This window comes from Lepus europaeus, chromosome 21, assembly GCF_033115175.1.
Source record: "Lepus europaeus isolate LE1 chromosome 21, mLepTim1.pri, whole genome shotgun sequence".
In the NCBI taxonomy this organism is placed as follows: domain Eukaryota; kingdom Metazoa; phylum Chordata; class Mammalia; order Lagomorpha; family Leporidae; genus Lepus; species Lepus europaeus.
Genome location: NC_084847.1, coordinates 53787038 through 53802164, shown reverse-complemented (window position 1 = coordinate 53802164; position 15127 = coordinate 53787038). Strand labels below are relative to the sequence as shown.

At 45.7% G+C, this 15127-nt stretch overlaps 1 protein-coding gene across 1 annotated transcript in view; it reads left to right on the top strand.

The window, feature by feature from the left end:
- The window catches only part of LOC133750551 (paired immunoglobulin-like type 2 receptor alpha), a 35955-nt gene that overhangs the window by 18773 nt on the left and 2055 nt on the right, over nt 1-15127 (top strand). The window contains exon 3 of the mRNA XM_062180122.1: nt 5757-5960. Coding sequence (XP_062036106.1) covers nt 5757-5960 — 204 coding nt within the window. The remainder of the gene's footprint in view (nt 1-5756; nt 5961-15127) is intronic.

The following is a 15127-nucleotide window of genomic DNA, read 5'->3' as shown; positions in this document are numbered from 1 at the left end:
AAAGACGGACTTGCCATTTATGGGGGGGATGCAAAGGGGGAGGAACAGGCTTGGGGGAACTCGAGAGTTAGTCCTGTCTTGGTGAGATGTTACTTGAGACACGTGGAGCCCAAGTAAGCAGTAAGATCTGTGAGTGTGCAGTGTAGGGGTAACGTTGGCGAGATACACAGGTTGGGAAGTCATCGTGATATCACTGACATCTGATGTCAGGAGACTGTAGAGATCAAACAGGAAGTCAATATAGGCAGAAAGGAGGTCCTAGGACTGAGTCCTGACGACGGTGGTTGTGGAAGGGAAGAATAAGCAAAGACTGGAAGAAGCTGCGGGAGAGGTCGAGGAATCAAGAGAGGGTGATGCACTAGAAACCAAGTGAAGAACTCACTTCACCAAAGGGAAATAGCTGATGTTGTAAAGTTGAGTAAAATGAAGAAAATGAGGATGTTGAGATATCTACATCCTCAATTTCAACAGAAGGAAGTGAACAATTCTGTAAGACAATCAAATCAAGCAACAGCAACATACGCCTGCTATTTAAAAAAAGGAAGTAATCCCCGAAGAAATAACGAAAGGTGCTGAAAATAGCTGCCCTCCAGGAGTGGGAAGGGAGCGAGGAGTCACATGCAGGGGCCTTCTGTTTTCCATAAGCTGTGTGTAATTTGTTCACTCCAAATGACATGCTATACAACCCCAAAACAAGTAACTGCTATATTCTGAAACTAACAATGGTACTGGTAACCTCTACACATGATAAAAACAAACGTCCAAACAATATAGAAGGAAGTTAAATGACAAGTAACAGCCCCTCTACCCAGCGCACTCACTCTCTCCGGTCATCACTCCTGCCTTCTGTGGAAATGATCTTACAGATATGACATACGTACGATCAAACTATATACTATTCTGCACTTTTCAAATTGTTACTTTTAATATAGCTCAAGTATCTTTTCCTGAAAGCTACTCCTTTTCCTAAATGAATGCATGGTATCCCATGGGAAGATGCATCATAATTTATTTAATTAGCCTTCTATTTAAAGACATTGGGGCAGGCACTGTGGCACAATGGGTTAAGCCACTGCTTGGGATACCCACATATATCAGAATGCCAGTTCAAATCTGGTCTCCCCTACTGCCAATCCAGCTTCCTGTTAATGCATCCTGAGAGGCAGCAGGTGCTGTCTCAAATAATCCCTGCCATTCTTGGGGGAGACCCAGATGGAGTTACAGGCTCCTGGCTTTCGCTAAGCACTGGACATTGTAGGCATTTGGGGAGTGAACCAGCTGATGGAAGTCTGTCTCTGTCTCTCTGGCACTCTTTCGAGTAACTGAAAAAACACACTAAACAAACAAACAAACAACCCACCATCCCTGAGATAAATAAAGACATTTAGGTTGTTGCTGCATCACAAACAAAGCTGCAAAAAACACTTCAATATTGGGCAACCAGGAGAAATCCTAGCACCAGAATTACTGGGACAAAGAAATGGGTCTCTTACTTTTCGATAGATATTCCCAAACCGTACTCTCAAAGGCTGTGCCGTATTACTTCTATTGTATATGAGAGTTTCTCTTACCCTAAGTCCTTGCCAATACTGGATATTTTCCTTCACTCAGGCCATTTTCTTTAAGATTCATGTCTTACTCTGCATTTCAAAAAATTATGAGTGTTATCAGGATTATGGTTTCATTTTATGAAATGGATTAGAATTGCAGAATTTTCCATATTTTTATACAGTATGGTAACTTCTCTCTGGGTATTATCTTTCCTTTAAATTTTTAGTTATTTGAAACATGGAGAGAGGGACGGAGAGACCTTTCATGTGCTGGTTCAATCCCCCTAAAAACCTGCAACAGCTAGGGCTGGGCCAGCCTAAATTCAGGAGCCTGAAACTCTATTGGGGTCTCCCACTTGCGTGACAGGGACCCAAGTACTTGAGCTATGACCTCTTCTTCCTAGGGTATGCATCAGCAGGAAGTTGGATCAGAAGCAGAGAAGGGCTGGCACTGTGGTGTAATGGGTAAAGTCACCGCCTGCAGTCCTGGCATGCCACATAGATGCCGATTCAAGTTCTGTCAGCTCCACTTCTGATACAGCTCTCTGCTATGGCCTGGGAAAGCAGTGGAGGATGACCCAAGTGATTGGACCCCTATACCCATGTGGGAGTCCCAGAAGTAGCTCTGGCTTTGGACTGACCCAACTCTAGCCGTTGTATTCATTTGAGGAGTGAACCAGCAGATGGAAGACTTCTCTTTCTCTCCCTCTGCCTCTCCGTAACTGCCTTTCAAATCAATAAATAAACCTAACAACAACAACAAAAACAAAACAACAGAGGAGCTGGGACTAGAGCCAACCATTCTAGTATGCGATGCAAGCATCCCAAGCAGCATCTTAAATCACCACGTCAAACACCTGCCTCTATCTCCTAAATTTTTATAAGAATGTATCTGTCACATCCTTAGTGTCAGAATCCTTATGTTTATGATGTAACTCTTTAAGAAGGTTCTCAAATTGTCTAATGATCAAAGTTTACTATTACTTACTCAATAATTCAATTTTTTTAAGTTTCTAAAAAAAGTTTCATCTTTTATTTTACCAACTTTGTAGTTGAGCATATGCTCACTTGTGATTTCAAAACTTTCTGTTGCTGTCAGATATGCTTATCTTTTGTTTTCTGCTAAATAACCATTTATTACTCCTTTTGCTGTATGTTCCTCAATAAATTTATTCCTACATAAGTTCTTATTACTTTCTTTCTCTGAGTTTCCTTAGGGCTGGATCCTCTCTGGCTGTGGTAGTTATCCTTTGGAAGCTATCTCATTTACTTATTCTTTATTTTTTTTTTTAAATGTTGAGATAGAGACAGAGGTCTTCCATTCCTAGGTTCACTTTCCAAATGCCCACAACAGCCAGGTCTGAGCTAGAGCAAAGCCAAGTTGAGTTGCAACTCAAACTTTGACTCCCATGTAGGTGGCAAGAACCCAAGCGCTTGAGCCTTCACTTGCTTCCTCCCAGGGTGTGCATTATCAGGAAACTGCACCAAAATGAAGAACCAGGACTCAAACCAAGGCACTCTGATAAGGGACACAGTCCTCCCAAGCAAAGACACAACTGCTATGAAAAATTCTTCCCTTTTTCCATTCATTTAAAAAAGTATTTTTCAGAGGCTGGTGCTGTGGCATAGGAGGTAAAGATGCCTGTGATGCTGGCATCCCATATGGGCACTGGTTCAAGTCCCTGCTGCTCCACTTCCAATTCTGCTCCCTGTTGATAGGCCTGGGAAAGCAGCAGAAGATGGACCAAATGCTTGGGCCCCTGCACCCACGCGGGAGACCTGAAGGACGCTCGTGGATTCTGGCTTCAGCCTGGCCCAACCCTGGCTGTTGTGGCCATTTAAAGAGTGAACCAGCTGACTGATGTAAGATCTCTGTCTCTCCCTCTCTGTAAATTTGCCTTTCAAATAAATAAAATAAATATTTTTAAAAATTAAGATTTGAAAGACAGAATATCACAGAGAGAGAGGGAGTGGAGGACGCCCATCCACTGGCACACTCCCTAAATGGCCGCCAAAGCCAGGGCTGGGCCAGGTCATGTGGGTGGCAGAGGCCCAAGTACCTGGACCATCTTCAGCTCTCTTTCCAGGAGCACTAACAGGAAGCTGGACTGGAAGTGGAATAGCTGAACTGTAACTGGTACTCCCATATGGGACAGCAGTGTCTGTGCCACAATGCTAGCCCTATTTAAAAACTTTCTTTTGGTCAGGCATTTAGCATAGTAGTGCCCATGTGCCACAGTGGGAGACTTAGATTGCTTCTGGCTTTGGCCTTGGCCCAGTCCAGGCCTTGCAGGCATTTGGGGAGTAAACTAGCAGATGGGCCATTTTATCATTAATAAATTGAATTTTTAAAAATTTCTTTCAATTTTAAGTACAAGTATCTACACTATGAATTTTTTTTTTTAACTTTTTGACAGGCAGAGTGGCTAGTGAGAGAGAGAGGCAGAGAGAAAGGTCTTCCTTTTGCCATTGGTTCACCCTCCAATGGCCGCCGCAGTAGGCGCACTGCGGCCGGTGTACCGCGCTGTTCCGAAGGCAGGAGCCAGGTGCTTCTCTTGGTCTCCCATGGGGTACAGGACCCAAGTACTTGGGCCATCCTCCACTGCACTCCTGGGCCACAGCAGAGAGCTGGCCTGGAAGAGTGGCAACCGGGACAGAATCCGGTGCCCCGACCGGGACTAGAACCCGGTGTGCTGGCGCCACTAGGCGGAGGATTAGCCTGTTGAGCCACGGCGCTGGCCTACACTATGAATTTAACATAGAATGTAGCTTCAGCTATAGTCCATGTTTTTTAAATATACACTTTTTTTTTTAATTTAAATTTTTTTAAAGATGTAGTTATTTGAATTCAGAGTTACAGAGAGAGAGGTAGAGAGAAATCTTCCATCCACCGATTCCTTCCCTAAATGGCCGCAACAGCCAGGACTGGGCCAGGCTGAAGCCAGGGACTTCATCCAGGTCTCCCATGTGGGTACAAAGGCCCAAGCACATGGCCCATCTTCCACTGATTTTCCAGAACCATCAGGAGATGGTTTAAAAGTGGAGCAGCCAGGACTTGAACCGGCACCCACGTGGGATTCTAGAGTCACAGGTAGCAGCTTTATCTGCTATGACACAATGCAGACTCCTTGTTTTTATTTTCTAAATAGCAAGTAACTATAAATTTTTTACTAACTTCAAAATTTTAAATGCTAATTGAGAGATGATATTTACTATTTCTAGTAAGAGTAGCCATAAAATTTGGTTCACAATAATCTAAAGGTAAATTTTTTCCTGTAGCTGTTACGTTAGTTTTTTAATGCTGCATTAAACATCGCTACAAAGGAGGTATCATCTATTTGCAGTAGCTTTTAAATCACGTTTCTGATATAAACTATATGCTTCACGGGCCTTTTCCCCCCACTTATTAAAACAGCCCTGGAAGGGCTGGCGCTGTGGCTTAGTGGGTAAAACCACTGCCTCCAGTGCTGGCATCCCACATGGGCACCGGTTCAAGTCCCAGATGCTCCACTTCCAATCCAGCTCTCTGCTATGGCCTGGGAAAGCAGTGGAGGATAGCTCGAGTCCTTGGGCCCCTGCACCCATGTGGTTCTAGTCCCGGTTGCTCCTCTTCTGATCCAGTTCTCTGCTATGGCCTGGGAAGGCAGTGGAAGATGGCCCAAGTGCTTGCGCCCTGCACCCACATGGGAGACCAGGAGGAAGCACCTGGCTCCTGGCCTCGGATCGGTGCAGCGCGCCAGCTGTAGCAGCCATTTAGGGGGTGAAGCAATGGAAGGAAGACCTTTCTCTCTGTCTTCTAACTCTGCCTGTCAACAAGGAAATAAAAGAAAAAGTTCTTTGGATGGAAGGAGATCATGGTTGCACGACAACGTGAATGTACTAATGCCTCTGAGCTTAATACGTCTGAAAACACACTTTCGTATTATTGTATATTGTCAGCAATAACAAAGTGCTTTTAACATGTGATTCAGTTCCTCTGTTTGTAAGGGAAGAAATGAGGTTGAGGTGTGGTATAGCGTCTGGATGGAAGCTGAGCGACGTGGATTCTAACCCTTGACACTACACCATGTTCCTCCCTTCCTTGTGCAGCTTCTGAAAGCAGCTCCCTGGCTTCACTGTTCCTCCACACCTGGGAACACAATGCAACACCTTCACCCAGATGCCCACCCCTCCAAAGCATTTCACGATGATTTCTCATCTCCCCAGCCACCAAGACCACCACTCGGAGACCCACCAACATAGCCTCCACTGCAGCCACCACAGCAGGCCTCAGGGTCACAGAAGGCAGAAGGAGCCCGGAGTCACAGCCTCTGAGTCTGGAAGCTGCAGTCGGGCTGGCAGTGGCCACTATTGTGCTCATAATTGCGATTTTGGGACTGCTGGTCTTTCTCAGGTGGAAGAAAACAAAAGGTGAGTGGACAAACACCCGCTCTCCCCCAAGCTGCCCAATGGCAAGTTTCTCAACACCCACCTGCATCAGAGTCACCCAGGGTGCTCCTGAAAATTGCAGGGCCTGGCGGGGCTCCCTTAAAACTCACCAGATCAGGCCCTGAGGTCTGTGCTTGGCGACCTGCATCTGTCACAGGCTCCTCGAGTGAGGTTTAGGAAGATGTAAGTAGAGAACCATCCATCCCTCTCCACACAGTCTGATCACTTTCCACGTTCTTCCTGCCTCAGTCATTTCTCCTCCATCCTCCCCTTTGCCTCATGGTTGGGAGGAGGGAGGGGCCTGGCCTGGGAAAGTGAGGAGACAGCAGAAGGGACAAGAAGTTGGCTCAGGCCCGCGCCGCGGCTCAATAGGCTAATCCTCTGCCTGCGGTGCCGGCACAGCGGGTTCTAGTCTGGGTCGGGGCACCGGATTCTGTTCCGGTTGCCCCTCTTCCAGGCCAGCTCTCTGCTATGGCCCAGGAGTACAGAGGAGGATGGCCCAGGTGCTTGGGCCCTGCACCCCTTGGGAGACCAGGAGAAGCACCTGGCTCCTGGCTTCGGATCAGCGTGGTGCGCCGGCCACAGCGCACCAGCTATGGCGGCCATTGGAGGGTGAACCAACGGCAAAAGGAAGCCCTTTCTCTCTCTCTCTCTCTCTCTCTCTCTCACTGTCCACTCTGTCTGTCAAAAAAAAGAAGTTGGCTCAGCTCTGCAAGCACTGGATGATTGTCACCTGCTAGATCTAGTTTGAAACCAAGGATACAAAAGTAAATGAAGCATACATTGCCTTCAAGGAACTCAGCTGGTGGGGGGACACATCTTAAGGGTCCATGGCCTCATTTGATAAGGGCTAGTGTTGCAAGAAAAGTAGCCAGGGAGGACTTCCTAGAGGAAGTGACATGGACAAAACGTCTCAAAAAATAAAAAATAAGGAATAGACATTTGGCACAGTGGTTAAAATGCCTCTTAGGGTACCCGCCTCCCAAACAGATGTGGCTAAGTTCATGTCATGATCCACTTCCTATCCAGCTTCCTATTAATACATACCCTAGAAAACATGAGGTAAGGTCCCAAGTAGTTGGGTTCCTGCCACCCTCATGCAACAGACTTGTTGAGTTCCTAGATACTGGCTTTACCCTGGCCCAGACCCAGCTGTTGTGGGAATATGGGGAATGAACCAACAGCTGGGAGCACTCTGTCTCTGTCCTTTCTGTCTCCGTCTCTCGGCCTTCTAAATAAATAAATGGAAAAAAATTTAATTAAAGAAAATAATGATACAAGAAGCAGTCAGGGTAGTGAAGAGGCTATTCACTGGCCTTAGAGATGGAATAAACTGTCCCTAGAACTGTAGGGATCCCAGCGCTGGAGGCAGAAGCAGGAGAGGAGAAAAGCCCCTGTCATTCACTTCCAAGAGCCTCTGTTCCTGGAGATGAGGTGAAGTAGCAACGAGGCAGCCCCAGTTCCTGCTGTAGACATGGGACCAGGCTGTGGGGGAGATCCTGGGGGTGGGCAGGCACATCAGTCTAAGGCAATGGTGCTGTGTAAGGAGGGAAAGGGGCAGATCCTAGCAAAGCTTAAGCAGTAAAACCAGGCAGAGGTGATGACGAGATTGATGTGGCCATGAGGGAGCAGTTTCCGTTTCAACATGGTTGAATGAGGGTGTGATGAAACCATCATAAATGGAGAGTAACTAGGGAATGGAGGAGGAGGACCATGTGTCAAAAGGAAATATGATGCCTCTAGTTTGGGATCCATTACACTTGAGACACTGGCCTGGCTCTGAGTGGACTTGTCCATCAGAAAACTGGATGGGTACATTTTCAACTCAAAGCAAAGTTCAAGCTAGCAGCATTAATTGTTTATGCCCCAATATCCTCCAACTGTAGTTGAAATTACTCTCAAGAAAACATGCTTGGCCTGCGCCATGGCTTAACAGGCTAATCCTCCGCCTAGTGGCGCCGGCACACCAGGTTCTAGTCCCAGTCGGGCTCCGGATTCTATCCCGGCTGCCCCTCTTCCAGGCCAGCTCTCTGCTATGGCCTGGGAAGGCAGTGGAGGATGGCCCAAGTGCTTGGGCCCTGCACCCCATGGGAGACCAGGAGAAGCACCTGGCTCCTGGCTTCGGATCAGCACGATGCACCGGCCGCAGCGGCCATTGGAGGGTGAACCAACGGCAAAAAGGAAGACCTTTCTCTCTGTCTCTCTCTCTCTCTCACTATCCACTCTGCCTGTCAAAAAAAAAAAAAAGAAAGAAAGAAAAGAAAACATGCTAAGAAAGGAGATTCGCCACATCAGAACTTAAAGCACAAAGGGGAAGAGATAAGAGTCTGATGGCCTGCAGGAGAATCCTGGTTTCACATCTTAGCCAGCAAAGCTAAGATACAACAGGACAGATGCTGTGGGCTTCAACCCCTACGTGGAGTCATCTGGATGGCCAAGAGTTAGCACTGTGTGATCACTGGCACTCATCATTATTAAGCTACAATCACTAAAATGATATAATATTCACATAATAAAGAGAAAACAATGGAAGGAAAGAGAACCACCCAAATATATTCAGGATGAAAATACACCAAACACATGTGAGAGATTGGCAGCATTTAAGTCCATGAGGAAAGATGGGTAATTCCATAAACGGAGCTGGAGTTACTGTGGAGCCAGATGAGGAAACAGTAACATCCTCTCTTCCCTCCTAATTTCTACTAATATAAACTCCATGGGGATCAAATATTTGAACGAGGAAATAATGAATTATAGCACTAGAGAAACATGTGAGATTTTGTAACAGATGAGTGAAGAGAATCTCCCTGAGTATGACAGAAAACCCAAACCACAGTAGTTGTCCCCTGAGAGAAAGGGGGGCATAGATCGAAGAGAACATTCACACCGTCTTGGAGGAAATGGGGCCTGTGGATTCCACTCAAACGAGAAGCCCATATCTGTAGACACAATCTTATCCTTGACTGGGGTTTTCCCTAGCAGTTTTCAACCATTAGGGTTTACAAACTTACCAACTGTGTTGATTAGGAACCGTATTCAGCTACTAGCACTGGAGATAAGTGGCTTCAATAAAACAGTTTATTTCCTCTTCCAAAAAGATCTGGAGGCAGACATCAGAGGCCACTGACATTAAGCACTCAGGTTCCAGCCCATCTGCTCCAAACGCCCTTGATCCTGCTTCTATCCTGAAAGTTGCTTCGTGGTCCAAAATGGCTGCTAGGCCTCCATCCATCATTTCTGAGTTTCAAACTAAAAACACAAGGAAGAGAGGACAAAGAGGATTATACCCCAACTGTCTGTTTTCCCTTTCAAAGAGCATTTCTGAAAGTATTCAAAACTTCCATCTATATCTTATTAGCTAGAACTTAGTCATATGTCCTGCATCTTTCCTTTGGGAGAACCTACTGCACCCCAAAGATGAATTTTCTGTAAAGTAGTTCAGAAGAGTGAAGAGATATTGGTGAAAAAAGCAGTATTCTCTGCCATAGGACACATTCAGGATTTGAGATTGTCAGCTAAGCGTGGCAGAAGGTAGAGACCCACCGGAAGTGAGAGTTAGTGAGAGAATGAATGGACAGTAGAAGGGTCAGCAGGCAGCTGGATGAGCAGAAAGAAAGTACATTATCACAGAACAAGAGTTCAGTGAGGTCAAAGAATAGGTATAGTGGGAAATGAAAAAGACAGGTGGAGAACTTTCCAAGCTCATTCCGTGCAGTCAGCAGTATCCTGATGCCGAAGCCAAAGACACTTCAGGAGGAAAATAAAAAGGTAAATGCCACTATCTTTGATGAATGTTGATGCAATTCCTGAACAAAATACCAGGAAACCACATTCAACAACCCATGAAAAGGGTTATATATTGTGCCCAGGTGGGATTTATTCCTAAAATGCAAAGTCGGTTCAACACACAAAAATCCATTAAAACAATATACTGCAATAACCTAGAACAAAAGCCACCTGCCCATCTCAACTGATGCAGAAAAGGCATCAGATAAAATCCAACATCCTGTCAAAATAAAAACCAGAAAGAAGGTAAATACTTCAGCATGATAAACTGTTAAAACTAATGAATGAATTCAACAATACTGTAGGATTCAAAAATCAGTAATTAGAAGTCAATTGTGCCTTTATTTCTACTCACAAACAATGAACAATCTGAAAAGGAAAGATCACAAGTCCGTCTACAATTAAACAATAAAATAATGCAAAAAACTTAGAATGGGGCCAGCACTGTGACGTAGCAGATAAAGCCACTGCCTGCAGTGCCAGCATCCCATATGGGCACCAGTTCAAGTCCATATGCTCCACTTCCAATCCAGCTCTCTGCTATAGCCAGGGAAAGCAGTAGAAGATAACCCCCTGGGGCTCCCACGCCATGTGGAAGACCCGGAAGAAGCCCCTGGCTCCTGGCTCCAGGCTCCAGATTGGCCCAGCTCCAGTCATTTGGGAAGACAACCTACAGATGGAAGACCTCTCTTTCTCTCTGCCTCTCTGTAACTCTGCCTCTCAAATAAATAATCTTAAAAAAAATTAGAACAAAAACTAACCAAGGAGGGGAAGAATTGCATACTGAAAGCCAAACTACTATTGAAAGAAATCAGAAATAATACAAATGAATGAAAAAACATCCCTTATTAGGGATTGGGAGAATCAACGTCAAAAGCTCCACTGCACCCAAAACAATCCACAGAATCAATGCAATCCTTATCAAAACCCTAATGGCCTTTTCTGCAGAAACGAGTCATATGGAATCTCAAGGTACCCCCAATAGCCAAGTGTTCTGGACACATACTTCCTTACTTCCCAAAAACATATTCCAAATTTCAGTAATCAAAAGATCATGATTCTGCAAACAGACCAATGGAATAGGATAGAGATGCCACAAGTGCCCATAAAATCTTGACTATAAGGCCAATAATCTTCAACAAGAAGGCCAAGACCACTCTATAGGAAAAGGATAGTGTTTTCAACAAATAGTGCTGGGGAAAGTACAAATCCATAAACAAAAGAATGAGGGGCCAGCGCTGTAGTGCAGTGGTTTAAAGCCCTGGTCTGAAGTGCCAACATCCCAATGAGCCCTGGTTTGAGACCTGGTTGCTCCACTTCCTATCAAGCTCTCTGCTATGGCCTGGGAAAGCAGTAGAAGATGGGCCAAGTCCTCGGGCCCCTGCACCCACATTGGAGACCTGGAAGAAACTCCTGGCTTCTGGCTTTGGATCGGTGCAGCTCTGGCCATTGAGGTCAACTGGGGAGTGAACCAGCGGATGGAAGACCTCTCTCTGTGTGTAACTATGACTTTCAAATAAATAAATCTTTAAAAAATGAAAATTACCCTTTATCTTATACCAGAAATAAAATCAAATGGATTACATAACAAAATATAAGACCTCCAAATCATAAACTGCCGGGGGGGGGGGGGGGCGGACAGGAAAAACCTCAAGACATCGGACTTTACAGTTACTTTCTTGGATGTGACACCAAAAGCACATCCCTAAAAGAAAAGATAGGCCAATAGAGCTACACCACACACATAAACACTCTAGTTCACCAAAAGACACAATCAACAGAATGAGAGGAAACCTACAGAGCTGGAGAAAATATTTGTAAATGTTTTCCAAGGGGTTAATATCTAGAATATAGTGAGTTCCACAATTCAACCAAAAGTCAAATAGCCTGATTAAAAAGGGGGGCGAGGCATGTTTGATCTAGCAGTTGGGATGCCTGCATTCCATACCGGAATGCCTGAGTTCAAGGCCCACCTCTGGCTCCTGAACAAAACTTCCTGCAGGCGCAGACACTTGGAGACAGCAGGCGATGGCTCAAGTAACTGGGTCCCGGTCATCCCATAGGAGACCAGGACTGAATTTCCGGTTTCCAGCTTCATCTCTGGCCCAGCTCCAGCTTGCACAGGCATCTGGGGAGTGAGGCAGCGGATGGGGGCTGGCCGGCATGTTTGTTCATTCTCATTCTGTCTCCCTCTCATAAATAAAGTGCACAGAGCAGTCATTTGGCCGAGGGGTTAGGACCACAGTTGAGATGCCTAGGCCCCATATCAAAGTACTTAGGTTCAATACTCACCTCTGGCTCCTGACAACACCTCCTCCTAATACAGATCTTGGGAGGTAGCAATGACTGGTTCCTGCCACCACCTGGCAGACCTGGAATGAATTCCTGGCTAACAGCTTTGGCTTCTGCCCAGATGGCCATCACAGGCATTTGGTGAGTGAACTTGCAGATGGAGACTCTCCCCTCTTCCTGTCTGTATGCCTCTCAAATAAACTTTTTTTTAAAAAAGATTTTATTATTTATTTTATTTGAGAATTAGAGTTACAGACAGGGAGAGGGAGAGACAGAGAGAAAGGTCTTCCTTCCATTGGTTCACTCTCCAAATGGCCGCAACGGCTGGAGCTGCGCCGATCCGAAGCCAGGAGCTTCCTCCAGGTCTTCCATGCTTGTGCAGGGCCCAAGGACTTGGGCCATCTTCTACTGCTTTTCCAGGCCATAGCAGAGAGCTGGACTGGAAGAGGAGTAGCCGGGACTAGAATTGGCGCCCACATGGGATGCTGGCGTCACAGGCAGAGGATTAACCTATTGTACCACAGCGCTGGCCTGTCAAACTTTTTCATAGAAAAAGATATAGACATTTCTCAAAAGATGGTATAGTCAGAAAATATATGAAAACGTTCCACATCACTAATCATCACCACTACCCATTAAGATAACTACTACTTAAAAAAAAAAAAACACACAGAAAATAACAGATTTGACAAGACTGTGAAATAATGAGAAGCTTTATGCACTCTTCGTGTGTGAATGTTAAAAGTTGCAATTGCCAGCACTGTGGAATAGCGGGTTAAGCTGCTGCCTGCAATGCTGCCATCCCATATAGGGGCCAGTTCGATTCTCAGATGCTCCACTTCCAATCCAGAACCCTGCCAATGCAACTGGGAAAGCAGTGGAAGATGCCCCAAGTGCTTAGGCCTCTGTACCCACATGGGAGATCTGGAAGAAGCTCCTGGCTTTGGTCTGGCCCACCCCTAGCTGTTGAGGCCATTTGGGGAGTGAATCAACAGATGGAGGATTCTGTCGGTCTCTCCTTCTAACTTTCAAATTAAAAAGAAAAAATTCAAAATATTAAATTTCAATTAAAAAGTTATAACTGTTATAGAAAACAGTATGGAGGTTCCTCAAAACTTTAAAACAGTACAACCATACACCCATGTTTGTACACCCATGTTCAAAACCATATTAGTCACAACCCAGAGTGGCAGCAACTGAAATGTCCACTGACAAATGAATATATAAACAGAATGAGTTTACACCTACAATGAAATAGTATCATCGTAAAAAGGAAGGAAATGGGGCCAGCGCTGTGGCATGGTGAGCTGGGCATCTGTCTGTGGCACCAGTATCCCATATGTGATGCCAGTTTGAGTCCCAGCTGCTCCACCTCCAATCCAGCTCTCTGCTGTGGCCTGGGAAAGCAGTAGAGGATGGGCCAAGTCCTTGGGCCCCTGCACCCACATGGGAGACCCGGAGGAAGCTCCTGGCTTTGGATCAGCTCAGATCCAGCCATTGAAGCCATTTGGGGAGTGAGCCAGTAGATGGAGAACCCCTCCCTCCCTCCCTCCCTCCCTCCCTCTCTCTCTCTCTCTCTCTCTCTCTCTCTCTCTCTGCCTCTCTGTAGCTCTGCATTTCAAATAAACAAACATATCTTTGGGGGACAAAAAAGGAAGTAAATTCTTTTATTTATTTGAAAGGCAGAGTCATAGAGAGGCAGAGGCAGAAAGAGAGAGAGGCCTTCCATCCGTTGGCTCACTTCCCAGATGGCCACAACGGCCAGAGCTGTACAAACCTGAAGACAGGAGCCAGGAGCTTCCTCTGGGTCTCTGGGTGCAGTGGCCAAAGCACCTGTGCCATATTCTTCTACATTCCCAGGCCGTAGCAGAGAGCTCAATTGGAAGTGGAGCAGCCGGGACTCAATCCAGTGCCCATATGGGAGGCTGGCACTGCAGGCAGCATCTCTACCCACTATCCATTACACCATGGCCCCCAGAAGGAAATTCTGACACCTGATCCAACATGGACAAACACTGAAGACATTATACTAAGTATAATAAAATAAACAATCTCAAAAAGGCAAATACTGTGTGATTCCACTGAGTAAGGAACTTGAGCGAAATTAATAGAAATGGAGAGTAGAATTGTGGTTGGCATGGGTTGGAAGGAGGCAGAAATGGGAAATTATTGGGTAGAGTGTCAGTTTTGCAAAATGAAAAAGGCCTGGAGATCTGTTTCATTACAATATAAATATACTTAACATTACTGAACTGTACACTTGGAGATGGTTAAGATGGTAGAGTCTATGTGTCTTTTTTAAAAGGTTTATTTTCTCATCTGCTTGAAAAGCAAAGTAACTGATTTCCTTCTATCAGGAAGAGAGAGAGAAACGAGATCTTCCATTCACTGATTTATTCCCCAAGTGCCTGCAACAGCCAGGATCAGACCAAGATGAAGCCAGGAGCCCACAGATCCTTCCAGGTCTCCCAGATGAGTAGCAGAGACCCAAGCACCCAAGCTGCTGCCTCCCAGGATGCATTAACAAGAAGCTAGATTGGAAGCAGAGCAGCCAGGATTCAAACCAGCACTCCAACATGGGAAGCAGGTGTCCCCAACAGTCGTTCATCCCACTGCACCACAGCCTCTTTCCCTCTATGTGTCTCTTAAAAATATTTATTTGAAAAGAAGAGATAGAAGTACAGAGAGACTGCCTATCTGCTGCTTCACTCCCTCAGTGCCTGCAACAGCCAAGGCTGGGCCAGGTGTAAGTCAGGAGCCCAGAATTCCATCCAGGTCTTCCACTTGGGTAACAGGCATTAAGTGCTTGAGCTATTATCTGCTGCCTCCTAGGAAATGCATTCTAGCAGGAAGCTAGAATGGAAAGAGCTGGGACTCAAACCCATGCACTCTGATACTACTGGTGGACATCCCAAGCAGCTGCTTAAGCACTATACCAAATGCCCTCTACTTATGGGTCTTTTATCACAAAACAAAAAAAAAGTCTGTTTAAGTTTTAGGGAAGAAAGAAGTAGAGAGGGGAGAGGAGAATGCTAAAAGAGAAAAGTTGCAGTATGAGAATGGCAGTTTCA